The 16,936-nt window shown below is 41.8% G+C and overlaps 1 protein-coding gene across 3 annotated transcripts in view; it reads right to left on the reverse strand.

The window, feature by feature from the left end:
- Positions 1-16,936, reverse strand: part of aass (aminoadipate-semialdehyde synthase) — an 88,005-nt gene that overhangs the window by 7,866 nt on the left and 63,203 nt on the right. For all 3 annotated transcript variants that reach the window (XM_063058128.1, XM_063058130.1, XM_063058129.1), the window contains exons 20-22: positions 5,319-5,414; positions 4,164-4,279; positions 2,932-3,020 (exon numbers count right to left, since the gene is read on the reverse strand). In XM_063058128.1, the coding sequence (XP_062914198.1) occupies positions 2,932-3,020; positions 4,164-4,279; positions 5,319-5,414 (301 nt within the window). The remainder of the gene's footprint in view (positions 1-2,931; positions 3,021-4,163; positions 4,280-5,318; positions 5,415-16,936) is intronic.

Below are 16,936 nucleotides of genomic sequence, written 5' to 3' on the forward strand. Positions count from 1 at the left end.
TTTCCAGCCTTTAACCTAGAGATGGCCACGTTCAGTTCTTTGACAGTTACTGGTTCTAATAAACTTTCATTTTGTAAATCTGTAAGTTTAGGTAGATCTAAAAAATTCAATACACTGTCTATATAGGGCTCATTGGGGGCCCGGGGTTGGGAGTACAGCTCTCGATAATATGTTTCAAAACTCTCTTGAATTTTCCCTATTGTACTCTCCACAAGCTTTGTCTTTGGATTCTTTATTTTATGAATTGTATTGTCTGCTTGTTGTTTTCGTAATTTATATGCTAATAATCTAGCTGATTTACCTCCTACTTCATAATTCTTTTGTCTCAGGTAAAGAAAATTTCTTTGAATTTCCAACGTATAAATATCATCAATTTCACTTTGCAATTTCCTAATTTCCTGTTTTCGATTTGAATTACTTTTGTTGCTATCTACAACTTGAAGTTGTTTTAATTTTCCTTGAAGGTCTGCTAATTTTTGTGCATTGATTTTTTTCATGTGAGTAGTAATGGAAATAATTTTCCCTCTCAGTACAGCTTTCAATGTATCCCATAAAATCACTGGTGATGTTTCTCCCGTGTCATTAAGGTCTAGATATTCTTTGATTTCTCCCCTTAATCTCTCCATTACTTTCGGGTTATTGAGTATATGTGAGTTTAGCCTCCATAGTGTTTTCCTCATTTTCCTTTCCAGGATTAGAGACATAGAGACTGGGCTATGATCCGACAGATCAATTGTTGCAATATTACAGTTTTTTATCCTGAGTCTATCTGTATTAAAGATAAAGAAATAGTCTATCCTTGAATAGGCTGAATGAGGGAAAGAGTAATATGTATAATCTTTACTAGTAGGGTGTAATTCCCTCCAGACATCTATAATTCCCAACTCCTCCATCAATGAATTCACTTTCCGAGTCAGAGGTTTATTCTGAGTAACTATTCTTGAAGAATCTAATATAGGATTTAATCTAATATTAAAATCCCCTCCACAAATTACTACCCCTCGAGAACTGACCATTAGGTCAAAAATGTGTCTATAAAATGACCATTCACTACCTGGAGGAGCATAAACATTCAGCAATGTTATTTCTGTACCTTCTATTCTTCCTGTGATTTTTACAAACCGTCCTTCTTTGTCTCTAGTCTCTGAAATATGTTCATAATTAAGAGTACTTGATATTAAAGTAGCTACCCCTCTTTTGTGACTCAATTTATATGATGAATAAAATACATGCTTAAAGCCCATTCTTTTTAATTTTCCATGTTCAGATTGGCTCATATGTGTTTCCTGGAGGAAAGCTATTTGTGCCCTCTCTTTTTTCAATTTAGACATAATCTTATTTCTTTTAATTGGATTCAAAACCCCATTAACATTATAGGAAATTATTTTTACCAATTCAGTTTGCATTTTTCTCTAGTAGAAAAAAAGCACTCTCCTTTTCTAACCAAACAGTAAGCAATCCCTTCTCAACAGTAAACCAAGACATATAACCACACCCTAGACATTTCTGAACGTACAACATTTGAAAATTTTTCCCGACTTCCCACAGTGAGGCCTGAGCACCGACCCGCCTCAGTTCAGAGGGATAACCTCTATCTTCACCCTGTGTTAGAGGGCCCTCAGCAGTTTAAATAATCATAGAGAATTTTCTCCTATTTATGTCTCGACCATATTGCTATCATTCAAGTTATTCCGCCTAGTTTATTTTCAGTTACCAGTTTTCATTTTACTTTTAAGTCCGATTTACTCTTTTCAGTCATTTCTCTTAATTAATCTGTATTCTCTGTACATTCGCGTCTGAATATTTGCAGCTTTTCCTTGTAGTTTGACACTCTGGTTCGAGTGGAGCGTCCTCGCCCCACTAACTGCCACGACTTCTGCCGAATCCTCTCCAGTAGCGACTCCGGTTGGGTGATAACTTTAATAGGTAGTCCCCGGTCTGCCAGGTCCAACGTTGCCTCCTCCACCGTAGCGTAAGTTTTTGTCCCTTCGTCGTAAAAGACTCTCAGCCGAGCTGGATACAGGGTCTGGAATCTGATGTTGTTTTCTTTCAGGACTCTCCGTGTTTCCGTATATTCCTTCCGTCTGGCAAGAATCCCCGGTGCGTAGTCGTGGTCTAAACTGATTTTGCAGTTGTTCCACATGAAACCTTTCTTTTGCCATGCTCTTTTAAGCACCTCTTCCTTCGTTCTGTAACTGAGAAATCTGATCAGAATCGATCTGGGCTGGGCGCCTGCTGGAGGCTGTGGTGCCAACGCACGGTGAGCCCTTTCTATCTGTAGGTCTTTTGCGGCCGGTATATCAAGGTTCTCTCTAAGCAGCTTCTCCACGAAGGGAATCATCAATCCGGGTTTACCTTCGGTTCCTTCGGGAACTCCGTAGATCCTCACATTTTCCCTTCTCGAGCGGCCTTCTTGATCTATTAGTTTCCACTGGAGCTGGTCTTGTAGCTTCAGCATTTCTGCTATCACTTCCTCGGCGTTTTGTAGCTTCTCTTCGATTCCAACAATCCTCGCTTCGGCTTCATCTATCCGCGAGTTAGTTTTGACTATTTCTCCTTTAATATCTTCCAGCTGTTTGCATTTATCTTGTCGGAACTCGCGAATCTCTCCGAGAATCAAAGACAGAGTCACCGATTCCCCCTCATTATCTCCGCCCTGGCTTGCCGTGGGGGAGCTAGGCCCGTCGTCTTGCTGCATCTCTTTATGATTATCAGCCTTCGAAGTGGACTTTTTATTCTTGTTCTTAGACATCATCCTTGCCCCTTTTATTAATATAGTTATGCAATATTAAGTATTTGTCTAAATTCGATTTTGGGGCAGTTTACCTTCTTTTTTGTCGAGAGACCTTTTCCTTACGCCGCCATTCCCTTGATGACCCGGAAGTCCCCCCGTAAGAGTTGTTTCATGAGAAAATGCAGTACTGCTCTTACCATAGGAAAGCTTGGGCTCAATGTAGCTTGCAAAAGAATCCACAAGACTCTGTCCTTTCAATACTGGAGCATCTTCGAAAAGCCCGAGCCTACGTCAGAACAAATAAATATCACTCAAAGTAATCCCATGAAACAAGTCATTAAAAGGCTATCTGAAGATGGCAGAGACATAACTAGTTGAGTCCATAAGACAAAGGAGCAGAAGTCGGCCATTCGGCCCATCGAGTCTGCTCCGCCATTTTATCGTGAGCTAATCCATTCTCCCATTTAGTCCCACTCCCCGGCCTTCTCACCATAACCTTTGATGCCCTGGCTACTCAGATACCTATCATTCCCTGCCTTAAATACACCCAATGACTTGACCTCCACTGCCACCCGTGGCAACAAATTCCACAGATTCACCACCCTCTGGCTAAAAAAAATTTCTTCGCATCTCTGTTCTGAATGGCTGCCCTTCAATCCTTAAGTCATACCCTCTCGTACTAGACTCTCCCACCATGGGAAACAACTTTGCCACATCCACTCTGACCATGCCTTTTAACATTCGAAATGTTTCTATGAGGTTCCCCCCTCATTCTTCTAAACTCCAAGGAGTACAGTCCAAGAGCGGTCAAATGTTCCTCATATGTTAACCCTCTCATTCCCAGAATCATTCCAGTGAATCTTCTCTGAATGCAAGGGCGAGAGAACGAAAGATCAGGATAGCTTCTGCTGCTTAATTGGTTCAACATGGTGGTAGGAATAGGAACAGAATATGGTGGAAAATGTGGAGATACAGAAGACCTGCACAGCACTGGAAGTAGATCAATATTGTTCTCTGTCAAACCATACATAAAAGTATAAGCATTCTTTAAACAATGTCCTAATGAAGAACTGTCTTAAGATTACCAGAAATTTATGCTTGTTATACTGTTTCATCTTAGTCACCTGCTCAAATCCAATAAGCAAATTGTTTTTCCAAACAAACCCAAATATGGCAAATTTTCAGTCTCAGAAATGCTCACTTTTATACAGACCAGGTCTCAGCCAGGAGGTCAAATATATAGTGTTCTACCTCAGTTGGGGAAGGAGCATGTTAATTGTACAGATCATCATGATTAAGGAAGATCTCCTTGCCTGATAACTATTGGTGCTGAGAAAACTCCACCATCTATCCAATTCTAAGACACAAACAATGCAAGTGACCTTTGACAAACAAATTGCAGTAAACAAGATCTAGGTGGTTTTCTTACCATTTCAATGCATTCATTCTGTTGTCATCTCTTTCAATCTTCTCGTATACCGCTTCTTGGAGACTTTGGACACTGCTGGATGCTGGAATTCCCACCTGCTTGCACATGAGCTCTCTCTGCACACACAGTAGAGTTTCAAACAGCATAACAAGGGAACAAAAGGAAAAAGAATTGGACAATGAACAGCGGCTCTGATGTACTGTCCCATGGACACTTACACTTTGTGAAATGCTTTTTTTTCCCCCCTTTGCTGCCTTCTTGGGCAGTCTCTTGGGATGACTTGCTTCTATTCTTGGTTTGTGAGTTTTGAAGTGAATGAGGCGGGCAACGTGGGAACTATAGGGTCTACAAATAGATAAAGTAGGAGGCTCCTGCCTGGTGCAGCAGGATGTGAGTTATTTGCAAAGTGGTCTGTTACTTCTGTCATTCATGCAGAGCCTGTGTGCTCATGTGAACTCTAGCTTTCCCTTACCCAGCCATCATGCTGCTCCTCCATTTTCATAGGCCACGAATTCCCGAAGCCCTGCAGGCATTTTCCATTCTCTTCCTATTTCAGAGCTCAGAATAGAGAATCTGTTTGTAGTCTGGGGCCAGACATATGAATAAACATGCATACCGGATGGAGCTAGCTGAATGTAACAAGGCCCCAGTGCCGGGAGAGGGCACTTATTCTGTGGAGGCAGTGGTGGTGGTTGAAGAACTGGCACATCAATTAAAGACAGGAATCTTTTCACCAGTAGCAATAGGAAAAGCAGGGGGACAGCAACTCCAGACTATTTCTGCGTCCCCTAAACCTGAAACGTTGTGCTAAGTCTTTTGTTTTCCAGTTTACGTGGATAAACTGAATGTATGAACACCAAGTGGAAGAGAGAAAGAGTATGTAACGTAAAATGAACACTACTTTTTATGGGCAAAAGAAACAAATAGAATAAAAAGTGATTTGGAATCAAAACGGCTTCTGAAATTCCAACATATGGCGACAGAAAATCTGAGAAAAAGAAGTAACATTGAGAAAGGAAATATTAAAGTGGCTCTAAATTTGACCTAACAATAATCAGTTGACATCACTATTACACAGCAAGCTTCAAATGCCCAGAAAATGCTCTAAATGTGTAAATTAACCTGTACACATTTCCTTCAAAGAAAGAGGCTCACCCAGGTTATAGGAGGAGCTGCAGGACTGAGCAGTGGAAATGGATCAGGATTAATCAGTCCCATCTTGTGAAATCCTTTCACTACATTTGCATATCCCTGAAAAAGAACACAAGGCAATTTATATTAGTGTTCCTATGAAGAAAACCATTTTACTGATTAAACATTATTTGAGATCAGTTTCGGTTAAATGATGGAATTTGTTTCCTGTGGAATGATTGCTTGGCTACTTAGTGAAACAACTCATTTGCTAATATAGGTGCTTCACTCCTTTTTTTTTAAAAAAAAACAATGTATGAAGCCCAATTCTTTGACTCCTCTGTGAGGAGGCAACACACACAAAATGCTGGAGGTAATCAGCAGAATCAATGAAAACGAGTAAACGGCTGACGCTTCGGGCCGAGACCCTTCGTCAGGACTGAGAGGGAAGGGGGAAGATGCCTGAAGGGGAAAGAGTCTAGCTGGAAGATGCCAGGTGGGTGGAGGGCAGGAGAAGAAAGAATCTGATAGGACAGGAGAATGGACAGTAGGAGAAAGGGAATGAGGATCTTCTGTGGGGCTCGGGATTATTCCATATAAGAATATAGAACATAAAATAGAAGTAGATGTTGAATATTGGGCCAAAACTCATCTGTGGGAAAATAAACCAGTGCAACATTGCAGAAAACTTCACAATAATTTCATACCAAACCACAAGGAAAGGTGAAAATGCTTTATAACTTCTTTGTGAAGCATGAAGAACTAAAGCAGATTCCTAAATTAATCCCCAGCATAGATTAACTCAACAAGGTCTACTTATTCAAATAAAAGCCAGAAGCGGGTAACGACTTGCATTAATGCTACATCTTAAACATTATATGCTCTGTTTCTCACTGGAACTTTAACAAATACAATTAAATCCAGTCACCTTAAGCAACCAAAGGTGTGGTAAAAGTGGTACAAATTCACACAACATGCACCAATGAAAATGCAGCACCCAGCAGTCAGAATTGAAATTTGTGTCCAAAGAAGGTTAGTGAGGCTTCCCAGGAGTGGGTACATTAATAGCCACTACTATAGTTTATGCACAAGATTCTTCTGACAGTAATGTCCGAAATTGCCGAGAGATGAGCCTGCTGGAGATTGGGTTTGTTTGCAATTAAGGTTGCATATCTGAGCTGGAAATATTCATAGAGAATAGCTGTATTTCAAAAGCATGATGAGTTCAAAAACCTTCATAGTGCACATTACTCCTATATTGACTGCTTGTTTTCACATGTAAGGTGATCAAGAGCAAGGAGCCTTACATAAAAAGTGGTCACAGATGAAAACAACAGGAATGTCAGACAAAGGGCCATGAACTAAAGAGGCGGAATATTTAGAAAACAATTAGTGGGAATGTGGAATTCACTTTTGTACCTGTAGCTCTTTCCTGTAACTATGGAATTGTCTACCCACTGTCTGCCACTAGGTGACTTTCCCATGAGAGAGATGGAGATGCAGCTATCATAATTGGCCTTGCATCCTTCTGTGAAGATGATCACAATTACAGCAACTCCAAGCTCCCATGAATAACTCCTTTTCCCTGACATCAGAACTAAGGCCATGGAACTGTGAAAAAAAGTGTCACCAGTGAATTTCGCATCTCACAAGGGATATTCTCTGCCCTCTGAAGTTTGCAGAGTGCTAGTTCTGTGACATTTGAGACTGGCGATCCAAAACCATACAAGAATTCCAGGTTGACTACAATAGATCATCATGAGAGCAGAAAGGTAATTCCATGTGAAGTTAGAGATACAATTGGATGCACAACCTCTGTAGCAAGGTTCGCATGCCATTACTTCTTATAAAGAGAAACCTAACAGCAGAAATTATTGTGATGCTTTGTTCCTGAATCAGAATCAGGTTTAAATTCAATAGAATATGTCATGAAATTTGTTCCTTTGTGGCAGTACATTGAAGTATATAAGGAAATACACATTGAAATGGCTGAGGATAGATCTTCAGAGGTGTTGACACCCAGGGACTTCCCACCACCATCTGTCAGGAGTTGACACATTCGCTCCACAACCTCATGGTTTCCTCCTAGTGCTCCAGTTTCCTCCCACAGTCCAAAGGCACACTGGTTGGTAGGTTAATTCTTCATTGTAAATTGTCCCATGATTAGGCTAAGGTTAAATTAGGGTTTGCTGGGCAGGGTCGCTCTAAGGCCAAGAAAGGCCTACTCTGCACTGTATCTCAATAAACAAATAAACTTAAAACTGCTCACCCTTTCCACTGTTGATCTTTCACTGAGAACTGTGTCTGTGCACGTGTATGTATATGCATGTGTGCGTGCGCAAATGCATGTGCGCACGTGTGTGTGTCCGTGGCCATGACTGGATTTCAGTGGTAGTAGTCCTAAACAGGAATATTCATGATTCCCTTACGAGCAGCATGCAAACAGTCAATCCAATTCAATTTAAGTTTAATTGTCATTCAACCACACAGAAATACCCATGAATACAGCCAAACGAGACTGCGACAGCATTACTCCGGGGCCAAGGTGCAAAGCTTGGTCATACACAGCACAAAACACACATAGCACATACAAGATATCAAGCATATGTAAAATATCAGTAAAATGCAACCATGCAAAAAAAAAAGTCCAGACCCTGAGTTTATGAATGCTGCAGAGGTATGCAGTCGAACGCAATGCAGATTTTCTCCTGGGAAGCAAATACTGGGGGTGGGGGAGAGAGAAGCACTGACTCCAGCCTGGGTGCTGCACCACACCACTGTCCTGGTGGTTGTAAACAGGCGACACCGTGGCTTGAGGCCTAGACCTCGTGGCAATCAAGGCCACACAGTTCTCCCGCCATCTGCCCCTGCTGTCCGCCAATAAGTCAGTGAATCAGACTTGCAGCATTCCACGTTAACGATGTCCAAATAGGTCTTGCAATCACAACAAAAGTAACTAAGACAGTCACTCACTATTAGACTGCACGCCTCCTTCATACACTGACTCCTCCGAAGCCTCTCTGACACAAGCAGCAGCACAATCTGCAATAAGTTCACCTACTCCAGTTTCTCTGCCAACAAGCAACTCACTGACAGGGTAGACCTGCAGTACTTTAAGTTCTCAAAGTCTAGCAGGATCTCGCAATCATAAAGAATACATTTAAGAAGGACAGTAGCACCCTTTGTTGACCCCGTAGAAGCTGCTGCGATCGAGCATGCCGCCACAGTGCCATCTTACAGCTTCAACTTCAATCTCTTACCGCAGTAATTAAAGGTTTCTACGTGCTTCAAGAAGGCATCAACCGTACAGGTGTCCAAGAAGATCAGGGCGAGCTGCCTCAATAACAATCCCTCTGCAACACTCAGTGCTTCGAGAGGTTGGTCATGGCTAGATTTAATTCCTGCCCGAGCTAGGATCTGGAACCACTGCAACAGCTCTACCACTACAAAGTGTCTACAGCAAATGCACCCCACAGGCTCTACACTCAGCCTTCAACCCCATCTGGACAACAGTGAAACCTATGTCAGGCTACTGTTCACTGATTAGAGCTTGGCATTCAACACTATCATCCCAACTTTACTAATCAACAAGTTTCAAAGCTCGCTCTGCAAATGGATTCTTAACTTCCTCATCGAGAGACCACAGTCAGTGTGGATCAGAAGTAACATCTCCTCCCTGCTGGCAATCGATACAGGTGCACCTCAAGAATGCATGCTTAGCCCACTGCTCTACTCTCTCTCTACCCTCATGACTGTGTGGCTTGGCTCAGCTCAAATGTCATCTATTAATTCCCAATGACTCAACTGTTTGTTGGCAGAACCTCAGATGGCAATGAAGCAGCAGGTGGGAGAGAGAGATTATCAGTAGTATCACTACAATCTTGCACCCGAAGTCACTAGGACCAAGGAATTGATTGTGGACTTCAGGTAAGGGGAAGTCCGGATGACACATATCAATCCTCATTGAGGGGTCAGCAATGAAAAGAGTGAACAGCTTCAAGTTCCTGGGCATCAACATTGCAGATGAACTATCCTGGGTCTAAAGTATCGAGGTAATCATGAAGGAATGTCAGTGACTATGCCAGTGAGGCTTTGAGGAGATTGGTCATGTCACCATAAACTCCAGCAAGTTTATACAGAAGTACCGCAGTGAGCATTTTGACTGGTTGTATCACTCCCAGGTATTGAGGCGCCAGTGCACAGGATCACAAGAGGCTGCAAAGGGTTGCAAACTCAGACAGATCCATCACGTGCCCCAAGAAGGCAGCATCCATCACTAAGGACCATCACCAACCTCCTCTTATTACCACCATCAGCAAGGAGTTACAGAGGCCTGAAGTTCCACACTCAACAGTTTTAGGAACAGCTTCTTCCCTTTTGCCATCAGATTTCTGAATGCTCCATGAACACTACCTAGCTATCCCTCTTTTGAACTGCTTATTCATTACTGTACCTTGTAGTAACTTTTTAAATGTCTTGCACTGTACTGCTGCCACAAATCAACAAATATTATAGCAAATGCCAGTGATATGAAACCCGATTCTGGTGTCCTAAGGCCTCATAATGCTTGAGACACAAGAGATTGCAGATACTGGAATCCAAAGCAAAAAAGTTCAAACTTCTGGGAGATCTCAGTGGATTAAACAGCATTTGTGGGGAAGGGGAGGGGAAGAGGAAGAAGAATCGTTCGCCGTTTCAAGCTAAGACCTGCATCAGGATGCAGGGTATTGACCCAAAATATCTACATTCCCTTCCCTTCCCCTACCCCACAAAGCTGCTCGATCTGCAGAGTTTGTTCAGCAGTTTGTTTGTTTTCTTGATCCTTGTTGACCAAGAGTGGTGGCAAGGTAGGCTTGGACAGAGTGTTATGGGATGAAGTGTTAAGCCACTCTCTTCAAGGACAAAGTTTCAGTTAACGCTTCTTTAAAATAGTCCTTTCTTTGCTCCTGATGTACACACCACCATTCCTGGATTAAGGCGAGGCTTTGATTCTTTGAACTGCATGTATTTTGACAGTGCTGAAAATACTAGGCATGTCATCGTTATCACAGTGGAATGATGTGCAGGTAGTGCTCTCGCTATCCACAATCTGTTCTTTAGCTCTTAGGTTTTCCGCGGACTTCACACTAAAGATTCCTGAAGCAAAGCTGTTTTGGTTTCCCTTAAGAAATAGTGAAGGTTCCAATCATTGAACACCTCCTGCTTGTTATTAACCAGCTCAATAATCTGCTGATCATCAAAACAGTCCTGTTTCTTCTTGGTAGAGAAACCAAGAGTCTCCTTATAGGTATGCTCAAATTCAGGGCAACAAGGAGTACTCATGTCCCCAATTTCTCTTCCCACACCTGCCTGATCTGCCAGTGGTAAGGTTTTGGTGAACCTAACCTCCAAAGGAAGCTCCAGGTCTCTGATCCTACTCCACGGACCAGCCTCTTGAACCAGATCTCAGGAGGCATGACCTCAATGGCATATTTGCAAGTACAAAAATGCATAGCACTCTTATCAAATAACTTTCTACAAAGATCAAACAAACATTTCCCGTGGCATCTATGTCTTACTAATGCTGCCTATAACATGCATCAGAATTTCTAGCCACAAACCTAATGCACATGTCATTTCCTAACCAACTTCCTCTAAAACTCTAAAACAGGTCGGTTGAGGTTTAGGTAGATAGATAGATAGATAGATAGATAGATAGATGATAGATAGATAGATACTTCATTGATCCCAAAGGAAATTACAGTGTCTCAGTAGCATTACAAGTGCACAGACAAAGAAATATAGAAATATTAGAGAAGAAGTAAGAAAGAACAAAAAATAAGTTACCTCAGTCAGGGGAGGGGTCATCACTTCCCAGGCTACAGGTTGACTCATTGTAGAGTCCAAGGTCCGAGGGTAAGAATGACCTCATAGCGCTCTTTGGAGCAGCGTAGTTGTCTTAATCTAAAAGTGCTCCTCCGTTCAACCAAGGGGGCACGCAGAGGTCCAGAATTGCCAGGATTTTCTACCACAGCCTCCAGTTTGTCCAGCTTGACTCCTATAATAGAGTCAGCCTTTCTAATCAGTGTATTGAGCTTGCTGGCATCATACATGTTGATGCCATTGCCCCAGCACACCAGCATATAGAAGATTGCACCGATGACAACAGACTGGTAGAACTTCTGAAGGAGAGGATTGCATACTTTTATCCCTTCGCTTATTAAATAGTTTCCTTCCTTACGTAAACTCTAACGAGTCCTTTATTCACTATTAACATCCTTTGGAATGCAGGACATATTATCCATTTCCTCGATCGGTCCTGTTGCATGATCTTGACCTAAAGTGTTGACAGTACCTCCCTCAAACACAACAGATTCTGCTTCCCCCTCTGATTCCACCAAAAATCTTTTTTCCTTTACCATGAAGGCTGACAAGCAATAATTACCCAAAAATTGCCACTTCCTTATTTATGTTTGTTATGTTACTCAATTCCTGCAAGCCTTTATTTTGTTACTTTGCTCTTTAGTATGTTAAAGATACAGAAATGTAACAGGTCTTTCTGACCAACCCAATGAGTCTGCACCATTCAATTACACCCATGTGGCCATACATCATTGGAATGTGGGAGGAAAAGTTAAAAATATTTTTTTCTAATTGAATGATTCAATTCCAATGTTAAGGTTATCTTAATGTATCTTCCTTTTCTGACCATTCCTCAGCCCACCTGAGGAAATGGTTACTCCTTAGTTACGGTATCAACTCTTTCATGCTCCCACATCAAATCACCCCATAACTTCTTCGAGCTCAGGTAATACAAGACTATGTAACCTTAGAATTAAATATTTCAGCTCCAATGTCAAGCTACGACGAGGCACCCTCCCCACACAATACTCCATTGCCAAAATGCCTGCCCTGGTATCCCATGCATATAACTATCCTCTTTCCTATAGAGGAGACCACTTATCCCATCAGCTCATGTTAGTTTTCAGGGAAACAAACCCAATAGACTCTATTCATCTCTCCTTACTTCTCTCCATACCCCTGCATATTATTTTCTCCTACAATTTTCAGCCATGCCTTCCATTACAAACTCCCATCAATGCAGTAAAACTTGAAACATTTCTCATTTGACACAGAGGAAATGCCAGGTCATTACTCTGAAGTAATCAGAAAAATTGCCACTTCCTTATTTACGTCTGTCATGTTACTCAATTCCTGCAAGCCTTTATTTTGTTATTTTGCTCTTTAGTTGTTAAAGATACAGAAATGTAACAGGCCTTTCTGACCAAACCAATGAGTCTGCACCATCCAATTACCCCCACGTGGCCAATTAGCCTACTAACCCATACATCATTGGAATGTGGGAGGAAAAGTTAAAAATATTTTAAATTGCGGTTGAGGGAATTAATCACTGAAAGGATAATGAAAACTTGTAATAACTTTCAAGGAAGTTAATCAACTCTAAAACATTCCATAAACACATGTAAATGGTATTATGGATAATACTAACAGTGACTGGCATGTGAAGACCTAATTAGGCCTTTCCTACTCCTGATTTCACTGCCATTCTGCAGCAAATCTTGTCAAGTACCATGCTCAAGCTTTGTCTGACAGTCTTGTTAACTGAGGACAGTACAGTTTCATACAGTAGGAATTTCAAAAGGAGCACTCACAGGCTTTTGGTGTTTTTTTTTCCCCTGGTGGCCCAATCACATCAGGAGAGAGAGAGATAAGGCAACTCACAAGTCAGTGAGAGAGATTTAAAATGGAGTGTTTGTCACTTTCAATGTTTTCCAGCAGTCCAATCATATCATGATTCATTAGCAAGTACAAATAAAAATAAGGCGGGGCAAACGGAGCGGCAACAGTGTGAGTGGACCAGTGTTGGAGTGGGGAGGCTTTGGCTCATCTGACTTTGATGAGGCAAGTTTCTTTTTCTTCAACCTTCTGCTGTTAGCGCACATTTGGGGCAGTAAGGATGGCTCTGGGACTGTGTCCTTTGTGTGAGGTGTGGGAATTTCGGAGGCCCCCAGTCCTCCAGATAACCACATCTGCTTGATGACCTTCAGCCCATTCAGGAAACTGAGGAGATGATAGATAGGAGCTATAGGAAAGTTGTCACTCCTAAGTTGTAAGGGGGCAGGCACCTAGGTAACTTTCAGGACAGGGAAAGGAAATGGTCAGCCAGTGCAGAGTACACATGTGGCAATTCCCCTTTATAATATGTATACCCGTTTGGATACCATGGGGAGGGGGGGGGGGGGGAATGACCTACCAGAGAAAGCCACAGTGACCAGATCTCTGGCACTGAGTCTGGCATTATGGCTCAGGAGTGAATGGGGGGAGAAGAAGACTGCGGTAGTGATAGGGGATTACACAGAGGAGTAGACATGTGATTTTGTGGACTCCATAGAGACATCTGGATGGTAATTTGCTTCAAAGGTGCCAGTGTCAGGGATGTATCGGATTAGGTCACATCCATCTAAAGGGTAAAGAATGAGCAGCCAGCAGTCTTGGTGCATATTGGCATCGATGACATAGGTAGGAAAAGAGCCGAGGTCCTGAACAGAGAATATAGGGAGCTAGGTAGAAAGCTGAAAACAGGACCTCAAGGTGATAATCTCTGGATTGTTGCCTGTGCCACGTGCCAGTGAGGCTAAGACTAGGACGATTTAGCAGATGAATGCAGGGGGAAAGTGTTTCATATTTAGAAACACAGAAAACATTTTTCTGGATTATTGGGATCTCTTCTGGGGAAGGTATGACCTGTACAAAAGGGTTAATTATATCCCAAGGGGGATCAATATCCTTGCAGGCAGGTTTGCTAAAACTGCTGAGGGCTTAAATTAATTTGGCAGGGGGATGGGAAACTGAGTGATAGGGCTGGGGATGCGACAGTTCGTATACAAGCAGAGGCAGTGCGTAGTGCGACTGTGAGGAAGGACAGGCAAATGATAGGGCAAAATTACAGTCAGTGGACTCAATTAAAGTGTAACATGGAGGACAAAAATCAAAAAGGGTGATGAATATAGACAGAACTGAAGGTGTTATATTTGAATGCACGCAGTATATGAAATAAGGTAGGTGACATTGCAGCACAATTAGAGATTATGGCAGATAATGATGCTTTGGGCATCACTGAGTTGTAGCTAAAAGAAGATTACAGTTGGTAGCTTAACATCCAAGAATACATACTGTATGGAAAAGACAAGCAGGTTGGCAGAGGGGATGGTGTGGCTCTGTTAGTAAAATAAAAATAATTAACTCCTTGGAAAGAGGTGACATAGGAACAAAAGATGGTAGAATCATTGTAGCTAGAGTTAAGAAACTGCAAGGGTAAAAAGACCTTGATGGGAGTTATATACAGGCCTCCAAACAGTAGCCAGCATGTGGGCTACAAAGTACAAGAGAGATAAAAAATGCGTGTCAAAAGCAGGACAGTCATGTTGGATTTCAACATGCAGGTAGATTGGGAAAATCATGTTGGTGCTGATTTTAGATCTCAAGAGAGAGAATATGAGATGTATCTTTAGAGCAGCTTGTGGTTGAGCCCAGAAGGAGATCAGCTATTCTGGATTGGGTGTTGTGTGATGACCAGATTTGATTAGGAAGTTTAAGTTGAAGAAACCCTTAGTAGCCAGTGATCATAATATGATAGAATTCACCTTGCAATTTGAGAGGGAGAAGCTAAAGTCAAATGTATTAGTATTACAGTGGTGTACAGGGAAAACATCAATAATTTCAGATATGCAGATGACACTGTGTTAATTGCAAGTACGGAGGAAGAACTACAAAAACTTAATTGATATAATTGCTGAAGAAAGTGCAAAAATGGGTCTATCAATTGCAAAAAGACAAAATATATGGTGATATCTAAAAAGGAGAATCCTATCTGCAGGCTGAGAATAAATGGGGAAGACATAAAACAAGTACAGAACTTTTGCTACTTAGGAGGTGGATGACATCCGATGGCAGGTGCGACATGGACATCAAAAGAAGAATAGGGATGGTAAAAGACACCTTTACGAGAGTAAAGAGTATACTGACCAATACTAAACTAGGCATGACAACCCACCTCAGAGCACTGAAATGTTACGTTTATCCAGTTATGTTATATGGCTCAGAATATTGGACAATATCTAGTAACATGAGGATTGAAGCAGCAGAGATGTGGTTTTTGAGGGTGCAAAGAATATCATTTACAAAACTAATATCTAATGAGGATGTTATGAACAGAGCAAACACAAAAAGAGAAATAATGCATCAGGTCATGAAAAGGCAACGTAACTTCACTGGACATATGATTAGGAAACAGGAGTTAGAATGCATGGTAATTATGGGAAAGATTGAAGGGAAGAAAGCAAGAGGAAGACAAAGACAAATGATGATGGAGACAGCAGCCAGAGAACTGGAAATGAATACCAATGAATTGATCCACTTGACCCGAAACAGGAGTTTGTGGGCCATGGCAGTCAAAGCTCAAACTGGGCACGGCACCTGATGATGATGACAGAGAATTACAAAGGCATGAGAGAGGAGCTGGCAAAAGTTGATTAGAAGAGGACACTAGCAGAGAAGATGGCAGAGCAGCAACAGCTGGAGTTTTTGGGAGCAACTTAGAAGGTGCAGGATAGATACATCCCAAAGAAGTAGAAGTATTCCAAAGGCAGGACAACACACCCATGGCTGACAAGAGGAGTCAATCTCAACGTGAAAGCAAAAGAGAGGGCATATAATACAGCAAAAATTAGTGGGAAGTTGGAAGATTAGGAAGCTTTTAAAAACCAACAGGAGGCATCTAATGAAAGTAATATTGAGTGAAAAGATGAAATATGGTCAACTGGTCAAGATGATACCAAACTTTTTTTCCAGATGCATGAAGAACATCCAGTGAACTTCGCGACCAAAAGCAATGTCCTTCAGACAGTTCATGAAACTACTCTTTTACTGCTTCATTCAAACATGATTATGCTACTATTGAAATCTGTGAGTTGCATTATGATGGTGTGTTTTTGAGCCGACTGAGGGATCTGGTGCTTTGTTATCTCTGAGGGAATCCAGTGAGGTTTCAAGTGCAGCATGCGGCCTGGAGGCCAAGAAGCCTGGAGATGGAGGGGAAACAGGTGGTTGGAGAGATTGTGTAGGCATTAGTAATGATCTTTCAAGAATCACTAGATTCTGGCATGGTTCCAGAAGACTGGAAAATTGCAAACATCACTCTACTCTTCAAGAAGGAAATTACAGGCCAGCTAGCCTGACCTCAGTGGTTGGGAGAATGTTGGGGCCGATTTTAAGGATGAGGTTTTGGGGTACGTGGAGGCACATGACAAAAATGGGCATAACTTCCTTAAGGGAAAAACTTGCCTGAAAAATCTACTGGAATTCTTTGATGAAATAACAAGCAGAATAGGCAAATAGACAGAATGGGTGGGCATTGTGTACTTGGATTTTCAAAAGGCCTTTGACAAGGTGCCAAACATGAAGCAGTTTAGCGAGTGCTCATGGTATTACAGGAAAGATACTAGCATGGGTAGAGCATTGGCTAATTGCCAGGAGGAAAAGAGTGGGAATAAAGGGAGTCTTTTCTGATTGTTTGCACGTGACTAGTGGTGGTCCTCATGGGTTGATGTTGGGGCCGTTCGTTTTTATGTTGTATTTGGATG

Source organism: Mobula hypostoma, chromosome 9 (assembly GCF_963921235.1).
Source record: "Mobula hypostoma chromosome 9, sMobHyp1.1, whole genome shotgun sequence".
NCBI lineage: Eukaryota > Metazoa > Chordata > Chondrichthyes > Myliobatiformes > Myliobatidae > Mobula > Mobula hypostoma.